The 16,260-nt window shown below is 58.7% G+C and overlaps 1 protein-coding gene across 1 annotated transcript; it reads left to right on the top strand.

The window, feature by feature from the left end:
- Positions 1 to 6,540: 6,540 nt before the first annotated feature.
- LOC119098410 (CUE domain-containing protein 1) lies at positions 6,541 to 9,981 on the top strand. The gene is made up of 5 exons (XM_037221326.1): positions 6,541 to 6,723; positions 7,206 to 7,244; positions 8,420 to 8,521; positions 9,089 to 9,264; positions 9,913 to 9,981. Exons 1-5 carry the CDS (start codon positions 6,654 to 6,656, stop codon positions 9,979 to 9,981), a joined length of 456 nt encoding a protein of 151 aa, XP_037077221.1. The 5' UTR covers positions 6,541 to 6,653.
- The last annotated feature ends 6,279 nt before the right edge of the window (positions 9,982 to 16,260 follow it).

Genomic DNA, 16,260 nt, shown 5'->3' with positions numbered 1-16,260 from the left:
TGTTGTGTGCCACGATAAGGGCTAATATATTGGTAGTTCATAGAATATATGGAAGTATTGGCGCAGTCGCATGCACAGAGTTGTCTCAGTGGAAGGTGGTGCGGTGTATTCGCACGGATGTCGGAACTGTACTGCATCCATTGTCTTCAGTCATGGAGACTGGGTCTTCTAAGACATCGGCTTAGACCGGTTTTAGAGTTAAATCGCAGACAATTAAAGCATGAGTCCCGGAGGACTTGTTGAACGATGGAGCATGGTATTCGGGAAGGTTTTCATCATGGTTGTTGGCCTTCATGCCGCATAAAATGGTTGTCGTCCGCCTGGTCTTGTAAGAGTTACCTACTGCCATTCTATACGGCATACAAGCCAACAGCCATGAATAAATTGTAGCCAAAAATTGTAGAACACCGTCTTCACTGAATAAGGGTATTCTTGCGCGTGATGTGTCAGTGCTTCTGTTGTAGCGGCGTTTCAGTCCCTATCGTTATCGCCGAAGACAAAGCGCGGAAGTGGTCAGATGTCAGGCTCTCGCGATCGGTCAGGTTCTCTTTCAAGATGCCTTTGGAAATCAGAATTGGCTGCGTGTTCTAGGAGAAATGCAATGAGAGAATTGTTAGGAAGGCCAACCTCAAGCGTCTTGTGGCATTTGGGTTGGCAGTTTGCCGGTCCTTTCGTCCTTGTCCTCACACAGGCTGCTCTCTCTAGGGACATCCTGTTCCGTTACAGACGCATGCGGATTTGAATTATTTACCCGTCCGTTCTAAGATAACGTTTTGGTCGGCCGTCGAGGTCCAGTCGTGGTTACATGCTGTGTTGACCCTTTGACCTTTGGTCTTCCAGGTGGCGTCATTCATTTACAATTTATTCCATTGTATCTGCAGCTAAACCAATGCGCATTCGAACCGGACATTTTCCGCTGTTGGATAATCCTTCTGGTTTTGAACAACGCATGACCGCACTTGGCGCTGTGGAACCTTTACATGATTACACGCGAGGGGCATCGGCTTGGAGTGACAGCATTTGACTTTCGCTAATTCCTAGCTTTCGAGACACACCATGGGGACATCATAAGCAGATCGATGGCGTTTTGATTCCACCTATTCTTTCGCTTCCATAAATGCACTGTGCAAGCCTCTTCGTTGCGTTCAGATGCGCAGCCAGAGGGTAGGTACCGCACCAGGAGTGTGATATCCGTAGATATTCCGTGTCGCTAGATCGGAAACGGCTCCAAATCCACGGAGTATGCAGTAGGCAAATAGGGGCATTGTGCATCGCATTAGACTAGAGCCACACGTATTAGCCAAATGAAGTGTTGATTTTGGCCGATCAGCGCGGGCTGTTTACAAAAGACAACTGCCGGATTGGGTCGTCCGTAACGCGCCCAATTTACCTTAGTTTAACCAGTTTCCCTGCGAATCTGTTTTATTTTACGGCTGATACCCCTCGTTCTAATTGCGCACGTCTGCTTGTAAGTTAGCGTGGGTGTTGTCGATGTAGTGGTACAAGATGCCTAAGACGGTATCACGAGATAATGGCGATGGGTCATAGTGGTGTGGACGGCTGTAATCTTCCATGAGTTTGTCCAATAGTTTGGCAGAAGTTTTCCAGGTAGCTCTTACCTTGCACGGAATCACTGCAGCACGACGGCCATTGCGAGTGCATACATACTCTTCGGAATAGCAATATATTCGTCGAATAATAAAGTTGACTGTAACAAGCGGGGATAAACCTCCAGATCGACGGAGTCTGGCTGCCCCCTTCCCGCTCCCCTGCCTCCCCCCGTTCCCGACTCCTAGATGGGCAGCTCGGCGGCCCAGACCGAACAAAACTGCTCATGAACTTGGCTTTGCTTGGCATGCTTGGCACTACAGCCAGCAGTCGGCGAAACATACCATCTTATGGGTTCTGGTTATGTGTTTTCGGCATGAACCCTTACCGTACAAAACCTGGTTTACTTGACGAGGAAATCACTGTAGGAGATGTCGTTGACTGCGATGACGTACAGCGATGGTATTAGCAACGGCTATTTTGTGGCGGGATGATCTTGTTGATGGACGACTGGTTTCTACTAGTCATCTGGCCATTGTTAACCGTTCTTCACCGGTCTTCTGACGGTTGTTTACTGGTTTCCATTGGCCATCTGGCCATTGTTCACGGGTCTCCACTGGCCATCTGGCCATTGGTTACTGGTTTCCACTAGTCATCTGGCCATTGGTTACTGGTTTCCACTGGCTATCTGGCCATTGTTCACTGGTATCCACTGGTCATCTGGCCATTGTTTGCTGGTTTTCACTGGTTATCTGGCCATTGTGTACAGGTTTCCACTGGTCATCTGGACATTGTTTACTGGTTTCCACTGGTCTTCTGGTCATTGTGTACAGGCTACCACTGGTCATCCGGCCATTGTTTACTGGTATCTAATGCCTATCTGGCCATTGCTTACTGGTTTCCACTTGTCATCTGCCATTGTTTGCTGGTTTCCACAGGCCATTGTTTACGCGTGCCTTTGCGCGACAATTGAAAGGAATTGAACGTTAACGTGGGAGTCCACACATGTGTCTCGATCTCAAGTGTGTATCCATAGGGTTCTATGTAAATGGGGTCCTGGGATTTTTTTTTTTGGGGGGGGGCGGGAGGGGACCCCAGGCGCATGTTTGCTTGTGACTTCGCATCACGTGGCGCCAAGTGGCCACTGTGGTCGGTGCACCGCAAAGCCCTAATAAGCAACTCCACGCCATAAGACCATTCTGATTATTGCACGTATTACTTCGCACCAAGCTGATGAGTGCATGGCAGAGCATTAGACTTAGTGGCGATCAAGATTAACTGAGACGGGTGTGATGTCCTCTTATCTCAATGTGTTTTGCCAAGAGGATAATGCACACACTTGGCCATATTGACAAAGGAATGATAAACGTGCAAGGAGGTAGTTGCCACGCATACAAGCCTGTTCGGACCAGCCTTGCAGTGCTACCCATGCCGTGCGGAGAAGGCGTCCACCTTTTGTTTAGTTCCGGCGGGAGCCTGACGTTAGCAAGTGGCGTTACATGATCGAGCCCGGGCGCAGCGGCACGGGGGTGGGCGTGAAGCCGCGGCTCGGGCTCAGGCAGACTGGCCGCGGCGCGAACCACGTTTTGGATCCGCGGGCATCACTTGCGTGCGCCTCAAACACGCTGCATAGTCGCCGACTCCAGCGAGAGGGCCGAGTCTGCTGGCATGTCATGCCGCGATCACGCTCCGCCGGAAGGGCACCGTGCAGCGCCCTCGCGGGTCGGGGCGGGCACGTTCGACATCCACCGTGGCTCACGGTGCTGAAGTGATCGAACGCCGTCTGAGACGGGCTTCAGTCACGGCAGCCATCGCGCTTGCCGCCCGATTCAGGCGCCACGGAGCCGGCGGCGGCGGCGGCCGTATGCGCCGTCACTGGCGGCGTCGCGGCCGCTCGGTGCCGCTCGGCGGACCCGCCCGCTGTGGCCACATCGTGGCGATAAGGCGCTTGTCTCGGCGCGCGAACGGACCGGTCAGTAGTGCGCGTCGGGCCGCAGGACGTCTCAGACGTGAACGGGCGGGTGTCCGCGAGCACTAGACCGGCTCCGCGCGTCCCCAGCCGGGCGCGGCTCGTCCCCAGCTGCGGGCGTCCGGGACCCGGGTGAAATTGAGTGCGCGGCGCTGTAACGTGCCTGCGGTGCGTCGAGAGGCCCGCCCGTGACCCACATCGCCCGGCGGCCTGTCGCGCCGCGCGGTCGTCCAGCCGGCCGCCGCGCTGCCGCTGAAGGCGACGCGCGGGGCCCGCACCGCGTCCCGCGTGGGACGCCTGCAGTGCTGTGCGGCGCGCGGCCCGTGGCGATGTGCGCGGAAAGGGCGGCACTGCGGCTGCCGCGGCGCGGGGAGGCGGCCGCCGGCGGCCCGGTGTCCTGGCTGGGCCAGCTGGCGTCGCTGCTCTGCCGCCTGCCCAGCCCGCTGCGGCTGCTCAAGACGGCCTACTGGCGCTGGTACGACGGCCGCGCGCGGCGCCGTTTCCTGCGCCGGCAGCGGCGCTGGCGGCGCGACTGCGCCGGCGCCCTGCCTGACCCCGAGTGGGCAACGCTGGCCGACGGCGGCGGAGGCGGACGCGGGGCGCCGGCGCCGGCCGTCCACACGGTCCGGGTGCTACCGCCGGCCGCCGGCCCGACCGGCCTGACAGAGGTGGGGCCGCGCCCCGGCGCTGCGCCGGCCGCACTCCCGTTAGCGGGATGCTCGGTGACAGGGCCGTGTCTGTTGGCTGACGACACGTAGACGGCTGGAGTGTGTTGTTTAGTTGTGTCGGCGGCGCCTCGGCGCAGGGGGGCGGCCGGTGTCTGGCCCGGTGTTGACTCATGCTCTCCATCTGGCTCTCGTCCCCTCCCACCCCGCGGACGGTGCTGCGGCCCGAGTTCGCGATCGTGCCAGGCTCGCGGCGGCGCTCCGTCTCGCACCCGGTGCTCCGGGGTGCCGCCATTGATTCCACGTCTGGACCTTATCCCAGCGGATTGTGGACAGCCGCTGCGGTCGGTGTGTTCAGAGATCAGCTGAGCGGCAGTCGCGTCAGGCGCCGTCCGGTTTGCGCCGCGCCGCGCCTGCTCCAGCGGCGGGCGCGCAGCTGATACCTCGCCAGCAGAATCGATTTCAACTCCGACTGGCGGTGCCAGCGGTTGATTCCAGATCCGTTTTTCGTCGCCACAGCACAGCCTTGTGGTCACTCTGATTCTGAGTCAAGCAGATGCGGCTCCATTCCTAAATGGTTGCGTTTGAGCCGTTTCCTGCCCATCGGCTTATGAGATAAGCCAGAGCTTACGTAGAGCATGTATGTGAATCATAACAGAACATTGTATTTCATTTTTTATTTCGGCTGCATCAGCTACAGCAGTTGATGCGCCTCCCCCCGCCCCCAACAGAATGTTTCAATGGAAAAAGAACAATATGTTCCAGTGATTAAAGAACAGTATATTTTACTGATATTTGGTATATTTTCTGTGCATGAGAACCTCATGGATAAGAATGTGTGTTATTTCGTGTATATGAATTACTCGTGCATAATTCCAGACGTGGCGACTAGCCCAACCCACACAGAGCTTTAAACAATTGATTTCACCCTGACGCAAGCAATATTTTGATGACGTCATAGTCGATTGCACCTTGTCCCGCTGCGCTCTTCCAAGGCTACCGCCCGTTTCCCGCTTGTAGACGTATCCAGTCAGCTCGGAGTTGGGGTCACGAGGCCTGGAAGGGTGTCGGTTATCTCTGGGTCCTGGAAGCCCCCTCTGTTGTCGATTAATGTGCTCCCCTGCACTGCCGGGGACGGATATACGGTAAAGCAGGGGGATTTTAGTTGATGATCGATCTGTGCGCGATCATAATGAGCACTTGCCGTCGATAGCTCAGCAGCTCGATATGATCATGCTATTTTTGGTTAACATTCTCAGTGGAGATGCCATCAACTAAACATAATCTGTGGATCCAGTCATCGTGCATAATGTCACTGTGCTGTCTGTAAGTTTGTTTTCCTTTAACCCAGAGCGCATGTGAGGAGTCAACTAACTTTGACCATGCAGGCCACGAATGTTGAGATTTTGGCGCACGTTACATGAAATCTTGCACGTACACTGTGACTGTGACGTAGACATATTTCACCACAGGGTTTTGAAAGTGTGGTACCTCCTGGTTGGACCATTGGATAAGTCCTGGTCGGACCATTGGATAAGTCCTGGTCGGACCATTGGATAAGTCCTGGTCGGACCATTGGATAAGTCTCGGTCGGACCATTGAATAAAACTCGGCCGGACCATTGGATAAGTCCTGGTCGGACCATTGGATAAGTCCTGGTTGGACCATTGGATAAGTCTCGGTCGGACCATTGAATAAAACTCGGCCGGACCATTGGATAAGTCCTGGTCGGACCATTGGATAAGTCCTGGTCGGACCATTGAATAAGCCTCGGTCGGACCATTGCCCGCCGGACGTCAGCTGACGCCAAGGCCGCCCGATTCCCATCATGTGTTATCCTTCCGGCCAGGCGTTCTTGAACACGCCGCTGGCATGCCAGAGTTTTTGATCAACAAAAGCCCACAAGCGTCATGTGTGGAATGAGAATAGCTATAAATCACCGCACGTCCAACGGCGCTAAGCTGTCTTCTAACACGCACACATGTGGCGCGGGGACCAATGCCACCTCCGTTGCCCGTTGACCGTGTCACCGCGCCGGGACAGGCCGGCGTGTGGCCGCGACCCGTATGCGTTCGGTGGCCAGGCCCTCCCTCGTTTATAATGCTCGATATTTTCGGAGCGATCCATTGAGACGGGATCGTGCGCTGTCGCGAACAACATGGAGAACAAGTGGAGGCAAAGATGGCGAAGGACTGGGTGCTCTGAGCGGGCCTTGTCGGTGTTTTTGGAGGCGGCTCCGATTGCTCCCGTGAGCTGTGCCCTGTTCCGTGACGCAGTCCTGAGCACAGTCCGTGAGGTCGGCCTCTGCATTGCAGGCGGCGCCGTGCGCCGGTGGCTCCTCTGGCGGCGGCCGGCTGAACTCGGCGGACCTGCAGGGCCGGCTGGAGGAGAACCGCCGCCAGCTGGCAGCGCTGGGCGCCGAGCCCGACCCGGAGGTGGCCCGCTACCTGGAGGACGAGCGGGTGGCGCTGATGCTGCAGAACGACGAGTTCATGGACGAGCTGCGCCGTAACCGCGACTTCATGGACGCACTCGATGTGGGTGAGTGGGGACGAGGTGCGCGCCGGCCCGGCCTGGGGCGCCGGCTGCTCCGTCGGCCGGCCGCCGGCGCCAGTGTGGGGTGCGCATGGCTAGCCCCGCCTTGGCTCGGCTCGGTAGGCTTGTGAGAGTTTTCCGCCCACCACTGGCGCAGCGCGACCTGTGAACCTCCGCAGCCGGGGCGCGATCGTGGGGCGCACAGCAGCACGGCCGCCGATCGAGCCCGCTCCTCCCTGAGCGACACCGGTTTTCCTCAGCGGCCGTTTATTGGCATTAGTTGGCGGCGATACATTTGGTTGCCTAGAGTAGCTTGCGCGTAGCTGGACCCGTTGAGACAGATGGACACCCATTTGCGAGTGGCATGTGGCTTCTGCATTTGACACAGATCGGTGTGCACTCTCGGGAGCTTCAGCTGTTTCCCTGCACGCTTGTGACCGATTTGGATGACTGTGTTGGTTTCACACCCCGGCCGGCGCTGTTTGCAGACACGCCCTCGTTTGCGGCGCCGCACTGGCAGGGATACGGTGAGTCGAAGCAGGGCTGGTGCGCCGCGGCTCCCATGCCTCCCCTTCCTCCGGCCGTCCCGGCCTCCATGGCGAGGTCTGTGGCCTCGAACTGTCCCGGTCCGCACCCCACAGCGGATGGCGACAGCCGGCCGACGTCGTGCTCCGTCTGGCGTTGTCACCAGCTAGCGGGCTGCCGCCATTGCCCTGCGCGCTTCACGTGGGTTCCTCAGCTCCACGCACGTTCCTCCCGGTCTGGTGGCCTTCAGAGGCGCGGGGTAGTCCCGAGACTGGTGCATGTCCGCTCTTCGGCCATTAAGAGGGACGCCTGCTGCCAGACGTCCTTGTATTGGAACAAAAGGACAATCAGAAGGACAGTTGGCGCAGGTCGAGTACGCTTCCAGGACAGATCACGTACCTTCAGGCCATTGAAGCGGCTCGCTTTGGCTAGCTTTGTTTGCATTTATAAGGCATTGTGGGGACCGCTAAGGCCAGTTAACACACTGCGTACTGGCTGCAGACCCGCTGCAGATTCCGCAGTCGGCAGCTTTTCCGGCCTGCAGGTACCATTGTTGAGCCTGCGGGCGTGCAAAGCGCGGACAGAGCTTCTTGGCTTCTGTTTGGCGTGGGCTGACTGCCGCGGAATCAGCACAGGATTCTGCTGCCGGTCCGCCAGCTGCCAGCGGGCTTAAGAGCTTAAGCTTTAGAGCTGGGCTCGGCATCCCTCGTTACTCGTGTAATAATGGCAGTTCATATCAGGGGTGGTTTCGTATGAGGTCGAGGTACACTTGTCTTTGTCCCGCACTGGTGGTGTCCCGCACCGTTCAGGTAATCCGCATAGGTGGAGGGGCCATTGATGCCCCTGTCACATGTACTTACAGATCGTATTCAGCCAGTCATTCAGTCATATTTCACTAGATCCAGTAACTGTGATTCAGTCCAGGATGAGCTGTCCTTGCAGAGCAGTTGCTCGTGTTTGAAGCTCCATACTGCGCACCGCAATATCTGTCGCAGGACGATCCCGTTCAAGTTCTCCGCGAACGCCGGGAGCGCATCCTGCAGCGTATTGACTGGCCGTGGCGAGCGGCGGTGCGCCGAGATCGTGGGAACGCGATCCGTGCTGGCCGTCGCGTCCGCGCCGACCCTGAGCCCGTCCCAACTGAGTGTGAGGGTTGACCGGGGTCGGCCGTCGGCAGAGTCGCTGGACGAGACCCAGCACGGTTCCAAGGACACCAACGCCATCCACAAGTACCCCGACGACGAGGCCTTCAAGGAGCGGCTCAAGCACATGGGCAAAGGTGGGCGAGCGTGCCGGGCTGCTGGTCCGGTGGGGCCGCCGGCCACCGTCCAGCTGTTTGCTGGACACTCAGCGGCCCTCCCTCGGATGCTCCGATGTTCCAAAACGGTCTTCGCCTGCAATGCACCGACACGGTTTAGCAGAAGTTGTGAAAACAAATTCCTGGATTCCCCCTCCCCAGATGCGTGCAAATCCGATCCGATGATCTTCAGTGTTCCCTTCGCCATCAGTCGCCTGTTGGGAATGTGAAGGAGATGGTCGCCTCTTTGTTACCCATTCAATGAGGACTCCTACCGTCGCTTACACCCGAAGCCCAAGTGGTTTGCTGCACAGTCCCTGATTGTCGTGATTTCTATTATTGTTGCATTAGTATCAGCTTTGAACGAGCAGGTCTGATGGGACAGGCAGCACCGTCGTGGAACGTAGCGCGGGTTGACCACTTCGGCACGTCCAGCGGTGCCGTTGGTCGATAGCTCGCAGCTCGCGAGCCGGCTCCCAGAGCCGAGGCCACCCGTCACCAGCTCCTGTCCAGTTCGCCGCGCTAACGTGCCGCCGTCGTTGGCTTCAGCCTCTCGGCGGAAGTTCGCCCAGCTGGCGCGGCTGTTCCACTTTAACCGGCGGGGTGGCGCGCGCGCCATGCTGGGCCACGGTCCGGTGCCGGGCGGCGACCAGCTGCTGCTCAGCGATGACCCGCTCACGGCCGGCGACCTGGAACCGGACGAGCCCGGCCACCGACCGCCCTTTGTGAGTACCGACCCCCGGATGGCGGCGAGCTGGAGCCGTACGAGCCCGGCCACCGGCCGCCCTTTGTGAGTACCGACCCCCGGGCCGCGGCGAGCTGGAGCCCGGGTGGCAGCCCGGCCACCAGCCTACCGGCGCCCTGGGCGACGGCTGGGACACGCCGCTGGTGGTGACCGCCGGCTCTGGCGGCCAGCCGCCATGATCCCGCCATGTGCCCTGGGCCCGAGTATGACCGGGTGGTGCGACACTCACGGGCTTGGGACGTGGGAGACCTGGACATAAACCTCGGTTCTGCAGTGACGCCTGGTGCGCTAGTATGATCTCAGGGGCAAACAGAGCCGCATTGTCGGGCCGCGGACGACAGCAGGCGACGGCTGGCGTTCGGCCGGTCAGGCTGCCGGACGAGCGGTTCGGTCAGCCGGTCGATACCTCCCTGCCGGTCTCCGCCAGGCAATCAATAGGGTCGTGGTGTTGGTCGCAACTTGTAATGCTACACAATCCCATGCCCGAATCATTTGTGAGGGTGGTGGGCGGAGAGGGGGCGAGACGCCGCTCGCAGCGCGCCGGTCGGCGCGTGCGTCGCGGCGCGCCTCGCCGGCGAACCGGACCTGACCTGACCTGACCTGACCGGCCCGGCCGTCCCCGGCGCAGGAGGACCGGCACACGGTGGAGACGTCGCCCCGGGAGGGGGGCGGCCGGCGCCACCACCAGCTGGTGTGAGCGGCCTCCGTCCGCTCCGCCCGCCGCCGACGGAGCGCGGCCAACACGGCGACGACTGCAGCCCGCCAACAGCCGCGGCACACCGGAACCCGGTGTCCGTGCCGCGCTGTTCGTGCGATGCCATTCTGCACGTCCTATTCAGCGCGCGTGCGTGGGATGGGTGAGCTAGAAATCAATGTGCCCTTTGCAACCGACGGAATTATATTTTTGGCGGGTTTTCGGTGCCAGTAATATGACTTATTATAGACGTTGGTCAGATATCCCGCAGGTTGTACAACGGGAGCGCGCTGGTGACCGACCACTGACCAGCGTGAGGTCTTAGTTTGATCGCTCGTTGTTTGCAGCTACGCTCTTTTTGTTCTGGTGACTTTACGTACTGTAATTAACGGTTCTGATTTGTTGGTACGGTTTTGCATGGTGAATACCCGTTAATCAAATGCATCACATATGCAATATTTATGTATAATTGTACAGGTATATTTGTTTTGCCGGGTTTTGAGCTTGTTTATGGACAATGCGGCGCCCTTACCAGATACCGAGTCCACGTGTCCTGTGATAGCTCGAGCCCCTGGGCTCGCCCTGGTCCGGCCGCCCGCCCGGGGCTGTCCCGGCCGCAGAATCTCACGTCCCATCGCGCTGCCGCCCGTGCGCTTCCATGCCGCCGCGCGCGGCTCACCGCCCCCTGTACTTAGCGGCGGGATGGATGGAGCCGACTGTGTCGCCCAGGGGCTCGTGGCGTCGGCCGCTGACGGCGGTGGCCTCACCTGTGTTGGTCCGACGGCGGGCGGCGGCCCCGGCCTCGCGCGTCGGGCGGCTCCAGCGCGTGGCCGGCTCCGTGGGGGCCGCCGCCAGCTCGCGGGGTGCCGAGCCCGACGGCGGCTGCGCCGCGCTCCAGTGCCTCTCGCCGTCCGGCCTGTGTGGGCGCCCGGCCGCTGCCGGCTCCGCCGCGCGTGACCTGGTTCCGTGCTCACTCGCCGCGCCGTGCCGGCCGCCTACTGCGTCCGATCCCGCCGAGTGCTCCGGTGGCCCCGCCGGACGCCGCGTCTGCCGGCCGACCACTGCGACCGCCGGCTTCCCGGCGCCGGTGGCAGAGGCAGTTGGCTGGATGGGTGCACGGGTGGAGCGGACCGCGTGACGTCCGCCATGTCGTGACTCCCCCGGTCAGCGCCGCGCCGGTGACGTCCGCATGTCGTGACTCCCCCGGTCAGCGCCGCGCCGTGACGTCCGCCATGTCGTGACTCCCTGTCAGCGCCGCGCCGGTGACGTCCGCCATGTCGGTGACTCCCCTGGTCAGCGCCGCGCCGGTGACGTCCGCCATGTCATGACTCCCCCTGGTCAGCGCCGCGCCGGGTGACGTCCGCCATGTCATGACTCCCCTGGCTCAGCGCCGCGCCGGTGACGTCCGTCATAGGATGGACGAGCCGTCGGCTCATTGTACGCAGCGCTCAGCCCAGCTGACCCTCTGATGCACGATATTGTCATTTATCGCCGATATGGCATTCTCGGAGCGCACTGGTGTGGGAGCGATCAATACATAGCACCTGCGGATTTCTGGCGTTTTGCTGCATTCCGGCTGGCTGTAACGCTCTGCAGGAGTCCGTGCTGACAATGCATCCGAGCCCGCCTCCAGCTGGCGCCCAGAGGCGTCCGCATCTCCAGCAAGCAGAATGGCTCCCAAATATTCACGGAACACCGCTAAACCGACGGTACGCCTGAATGATGGAGTTCTGCAGACCGCCTGCAGACCGCCTGCAGGTCGCCAGGCGGCGCCGCTGGTTCGCCCGTGCCGCTCGAGGACGGCCGTGCGTTCAGCCTCGCCCGCTGTAATCACCTGCCGTGCTTCATTACCGGCTGGACGGGAACTGGACACCCGATACGTGTGGGGCCTGGACAGCGCTTTGGACCGACAGGCTCGTGTCGTGCGCAGAGATGACAGCGGCCGCCTCGTGGCACGTCCGCGACTCGTGTCGTGCGCGGAGATGACAGCGGCTGCCTCGTGGCACGTCCGCGACTCGTGTCGTGCACGGAGATGACAGCGGCTGCCTCGTGGCACGCCCGCGGTCCGTGTCGTGCGTGGAGATGACAGCGGCCGCCTCGTGGCACGTCCGTGTCCGCGTGACTCTCGGCCTGTCACTCGATCCGGCCGCATCTCAGCGCCCCGTCCAAGACAAAACGCGCGGACGCTCGGAGCGCGACCGGCGGCGACCGCGTCAAACCACAGGCGCAGACGAGCAGAGGGCTTTGTATTGGCTGGGCGGCGCGGCCGGTTGACACTCGGCGCCGCGCTCGCCGGCTCTGCAAAGCGGACGCCGTCGGGCCGTCTCGGCGCCTCGGTGCGGCCGCTCCTCCGCCTCAGTGCGTGAACAGGCGCAGGGCTGGGTCGTACCGGAACGGCGGCACGCGGTCGCGACCCCTGGAACGGCAGACGATGACGTCACTGGTGGCCGCTTCAACACGGGAGGATGTGGGGCTGTGGGCGCCCGCACGCCCTCACTCTCGGCGGACGTCGCCTCGGGATTTGAGAACTGACACGGGGGATGTCATGCTCCACACCCACCCTTGCCGCCGCTCCAGCTCCAGTCCGCACGCGTACGCCCACGTCACGTCCGACTGGGGGTGCGCTCTTTGCTGCCGCGTCAACTGCTATACTGCTGCTCTTCTTCACACTTCTTCACGCACACAAAAACTTTATTTGCATGCGCAAGATTGAGCATGATTGAGTGAATCACTACCTGCCGCACACGGCGAAGCACTTCTCCCTCGCAACCTCAAGGTCTGACTCAATACCGAATCGTTGCATTCCATACAATGGTAAAAAACGCGGCTAAAAGAATGAAACACCTTGGCCGCAAAATTCCAGATAAAGTTTAAGCATTCCCCTAATATTGCACCTAACGGCGTAAGATATTCAAAAACAGTACTTGTGTCCCAATTTATGGTGACAATTCATTTATCCGCGTTTCGGCTATGCGTGACTGCTTTGTAGGTCACGGATGATGTCTCTGAACACAAAAGTTAGTGGATTTGCGGTTTACCGACATCGCTTTTCTCCCAGCCCGTCGGCTGCAAGGCGTAAAATGCTCGCAAAAAGAACACGTATTGCCGCGCAGACACACCAATCGGCGTGGTGGAAGCCCAAGTTCGGTAGAGCGCTGAAGTTATAAAGACCGTATTCGTGATGTGGCGAAACGCGTGGTGATACGTTCGCCTTCCAGAATAAGCTTTCGTACAGGGCTCGTCAAAGAGGGCCGTTTGGCCGTTGGCTTGGAAGCGTCAGCCCGGTTACAGGGCGGCCGACAGTCCTGTGGTCGTATGGCATGGTAAGGGCCCTTTCACGCAATTTCGACAGGGGGCCGAGGCAAAACGGATGCGTTGAACATGCATTACATTAATGGAATGGCGGGTTCGGAGTCCTAGCCATTATGTTCAACACGGAATCAAATTGAAAATCTGTCCTGACAAAATGTTCGTTTCCGTATTGTTTCTCATTTTGTAGTTGAACTAGACCTGTAATCTAACCTAACAGTCTCGCGATCCCTCCCCCCCCCCCCCGCTCCAAAAAAACTAAATATGTTGAACGATTTTGTTTTCTCATGAGACCTTACAGCAAAGCAATTCGGGTTTCAACTGCAAGCAAAACGATGGAAGGTTCGTAACCCGCCATGGGTAGAAAACCAAATGTGCTTCGGACGCAAGTTTCCACGAGACCGGTACATCAGTGGGATCAATGTCAGGTCTGGTCTGTGGGGAGAACAAGAGTCTGGGCTTAAGTTTGATGGACAAAACGAAACACAAAAGTCAAATGTAAAGTGGCTTACCCCTAAAGTCTAGTGACCGCTCACAAATCATAAAGGGCACAGATCGCCATTCGTATATCTAATACTGAAACTAAATACGAGCAGGTACGTACCCTTTTCCACCTTCAAAACGACCCGCAAACTGGTTTGAGAGCTACGCCACCAAGTGCGCAGGAGTCAGCTGATTGGCCGGGAGCGGCTGACGTCAGTGGACCAAGTGGATACATGGCCGTAGCAGGGATGGCGGGGGCCGAGCAGGTCCTCTGGTCACCTTTGTTTTCATCAACGAAGGGCTCAAACAGATGCCGCCATGTGTTAGCATGGCGGGCGCCACTCGGCCAGCCGCTTAAAACCACCGTTGTCGGGCCGTCCCCTGCGATCAATGGCAGACGACGGGAGGAACGCGCGGTGACGCGCATTGATTCTTGTGGCGCTCCGACAGATCTGGCAAAGTCGCGACCGTCAAGCACGGCCGCTCATTAGTGTATGGCTCGGACGCTCGGCGCAGCGTGGTCGCGAGCAGCGCCTGTGTTTCTGGCAGAGATGGTGCGATTTCCGCAGCCGGTAGCGTGGGATGTGATGTGAATCAGCGCGTACGTGCGTGCGTGCGTGTGCTGCATACTGAATCACATGTCATCAAAGATGAACAAAAAATATCCCGGGTGAATCAGGACAGCATCCATTAAATTTGTTTTAAATAGGGGGATCAACACTAGAAGACGATTGTCCTCGCCGAGAGTTCCCCGATCACACCCACCCGTAAAAGCAAAAAACAAAAACACAAAAATATAAATCGGTATCGCCTACTACAAATGCGAACCAACTGAATATTGCAACTTTTGAACATTGTCTTCAATTGCAACGCTTTCAAGCAAATGTTGTCACGATAGATGTATGTGGTGGGATTGTGCGGGGTGCGCGCCCTCGCCCCCGCTGTCTTCCGAGCTCTACATCTGACTGGGTGTCGGGGGGCGTCACGTGATCGCGGGCGTCCCGATTCGCCGGGGGTCAAGGGTCGGCCGCTGAGGCGGCGGCAGGGACCCGACGTTCGCAGGTGCCAGTCGGTTTTTGGACGAGTCGAGGCGAATACGCGCTACGTTCTCTTACAATGTACTTCAGATGGTACTAGACAACAATTTGGCCCACGGAAAGGTCCAGATTGCAAAATTATCGGGGCGTGCAGAGAAAGCTTCCCGAAAAAAATGAAACACTCCGTAAGAATCATGACCGGGCTGAAAAAAAATGAAACATTCCGTCAGAATCAAGACCGGGCTTCCGCTTCCTTCTTGCTTCAATAGAAGCAGTTTTACGAAATGCCGTTTTCTTAAATAAAAAAAACAAGTACCAACGTGTGCAACATTTCTGATGAATGATGCTGATAATGATCCTACGGATTACGACTGCGACTGAGTTTGCTCTGACTACCTCGGTGATCTGCCTCTGTGCGACAAAGGATAGGTTTGACCGTACCACTAACAAAACATGTAGGTAGGGTCAACATTGGCCATCAGGCAACAGCGGCAATGGAATCGAATGTGAATCAAGAGAGAAGACGTGATTGACCCCGTGACCTTTTTGGTGAGACCAGGTCCTGTATATTGGCTCCGCCAATATCATCTCTGAATAAAATATTCCGAAATTTGCAAAAAACAATCCATGCGGTACAGTCTGTTCCGAACACTTTTCTGTAAACGCTGACACACAGTTACACAATTTCGGGCGAACCCAATTACGGGAGACGAATACCAGCCAGCGGTACTTCTCATAAGGTGCCGTTCCAATCACAGCTGTGCAGCCGAAGCCAACGTGCAGAAGGCAATATGGCAAGCGTTCTGAATCTGCTGATTGAAACCCACCTTGGGGGAGAAAATTGTGCTTTGCTTACGACACGATAACCTTAGAGATTTTCGGTAGGCCCAATCTCTCAAAGCGCACTTCCGCAAAAAGCATCGAACGATTCACGCAAAACGTGAACTACGTTAACGATCCATTGCAAACACAGGCATCAACACGAACGTTACAACTGCGTCTGCATGTGTCCCGATTACACCTGAAAGCGCTCGTCAGTGCCTGAGGGTGTTCCCAGCGTGACCGGGGGGGGGGGGGGGGGGGGCACCACGCCGACCGGCGGTGGGTCCGGCCGTCTCACCGGTGCTGACGCAGCATCAGTCGTTGCGGCGCCGGTGGAGCGGCGTCGTCCGCCTCGCGCAGAACGTCGAGGCCCGAACAGGCGGCCGCCAGCAGCGCCGGCAGCAGCGCCGGCCGGCCGGCCGCGCCCAGCCGCGCCGGCAGCGCCACGTTCAGCTCGTGCTCCAGCACCTGACGCGGCGAGCAGGTCAGCGTCAAGGGACCGGGCCGGAGGGTCGGCACGGCGGGGCGGCAGGCGGGCAGGAGGCGGCGGGTCAGGGGAGGCCGACCACCGGTCACGGCCGGCACAGCATCGGTCAGTGATGGCCCGCTGTTGTTAGATGGCGTGGTCAAA

The sequence above is a fragment of the Pollicipes pollicipes genome, unplaced genomic scaffold (genome assembly GCF_011947565.3).
Source record: "Pollicipes pollicipes isolate AB1234 unplaced genomic scaffold, Ppol_2.1 Scaffold_4740;HRSCAF=5597_pilon_pilon_pilon, whole genome shotgun sequence".
NCBI lineage: Eukaryota > Metazoa > Arthropoda > Thecostraca > Pollicipedomorpha > Pollicipedidae > Pollicipes > Pollicipes pollicipes.
The sequence above is the reverse complement of the archived record's forward strand: the minus strand, read 5'-3'. Positions and strand labels throughout refer to the sequence as shown.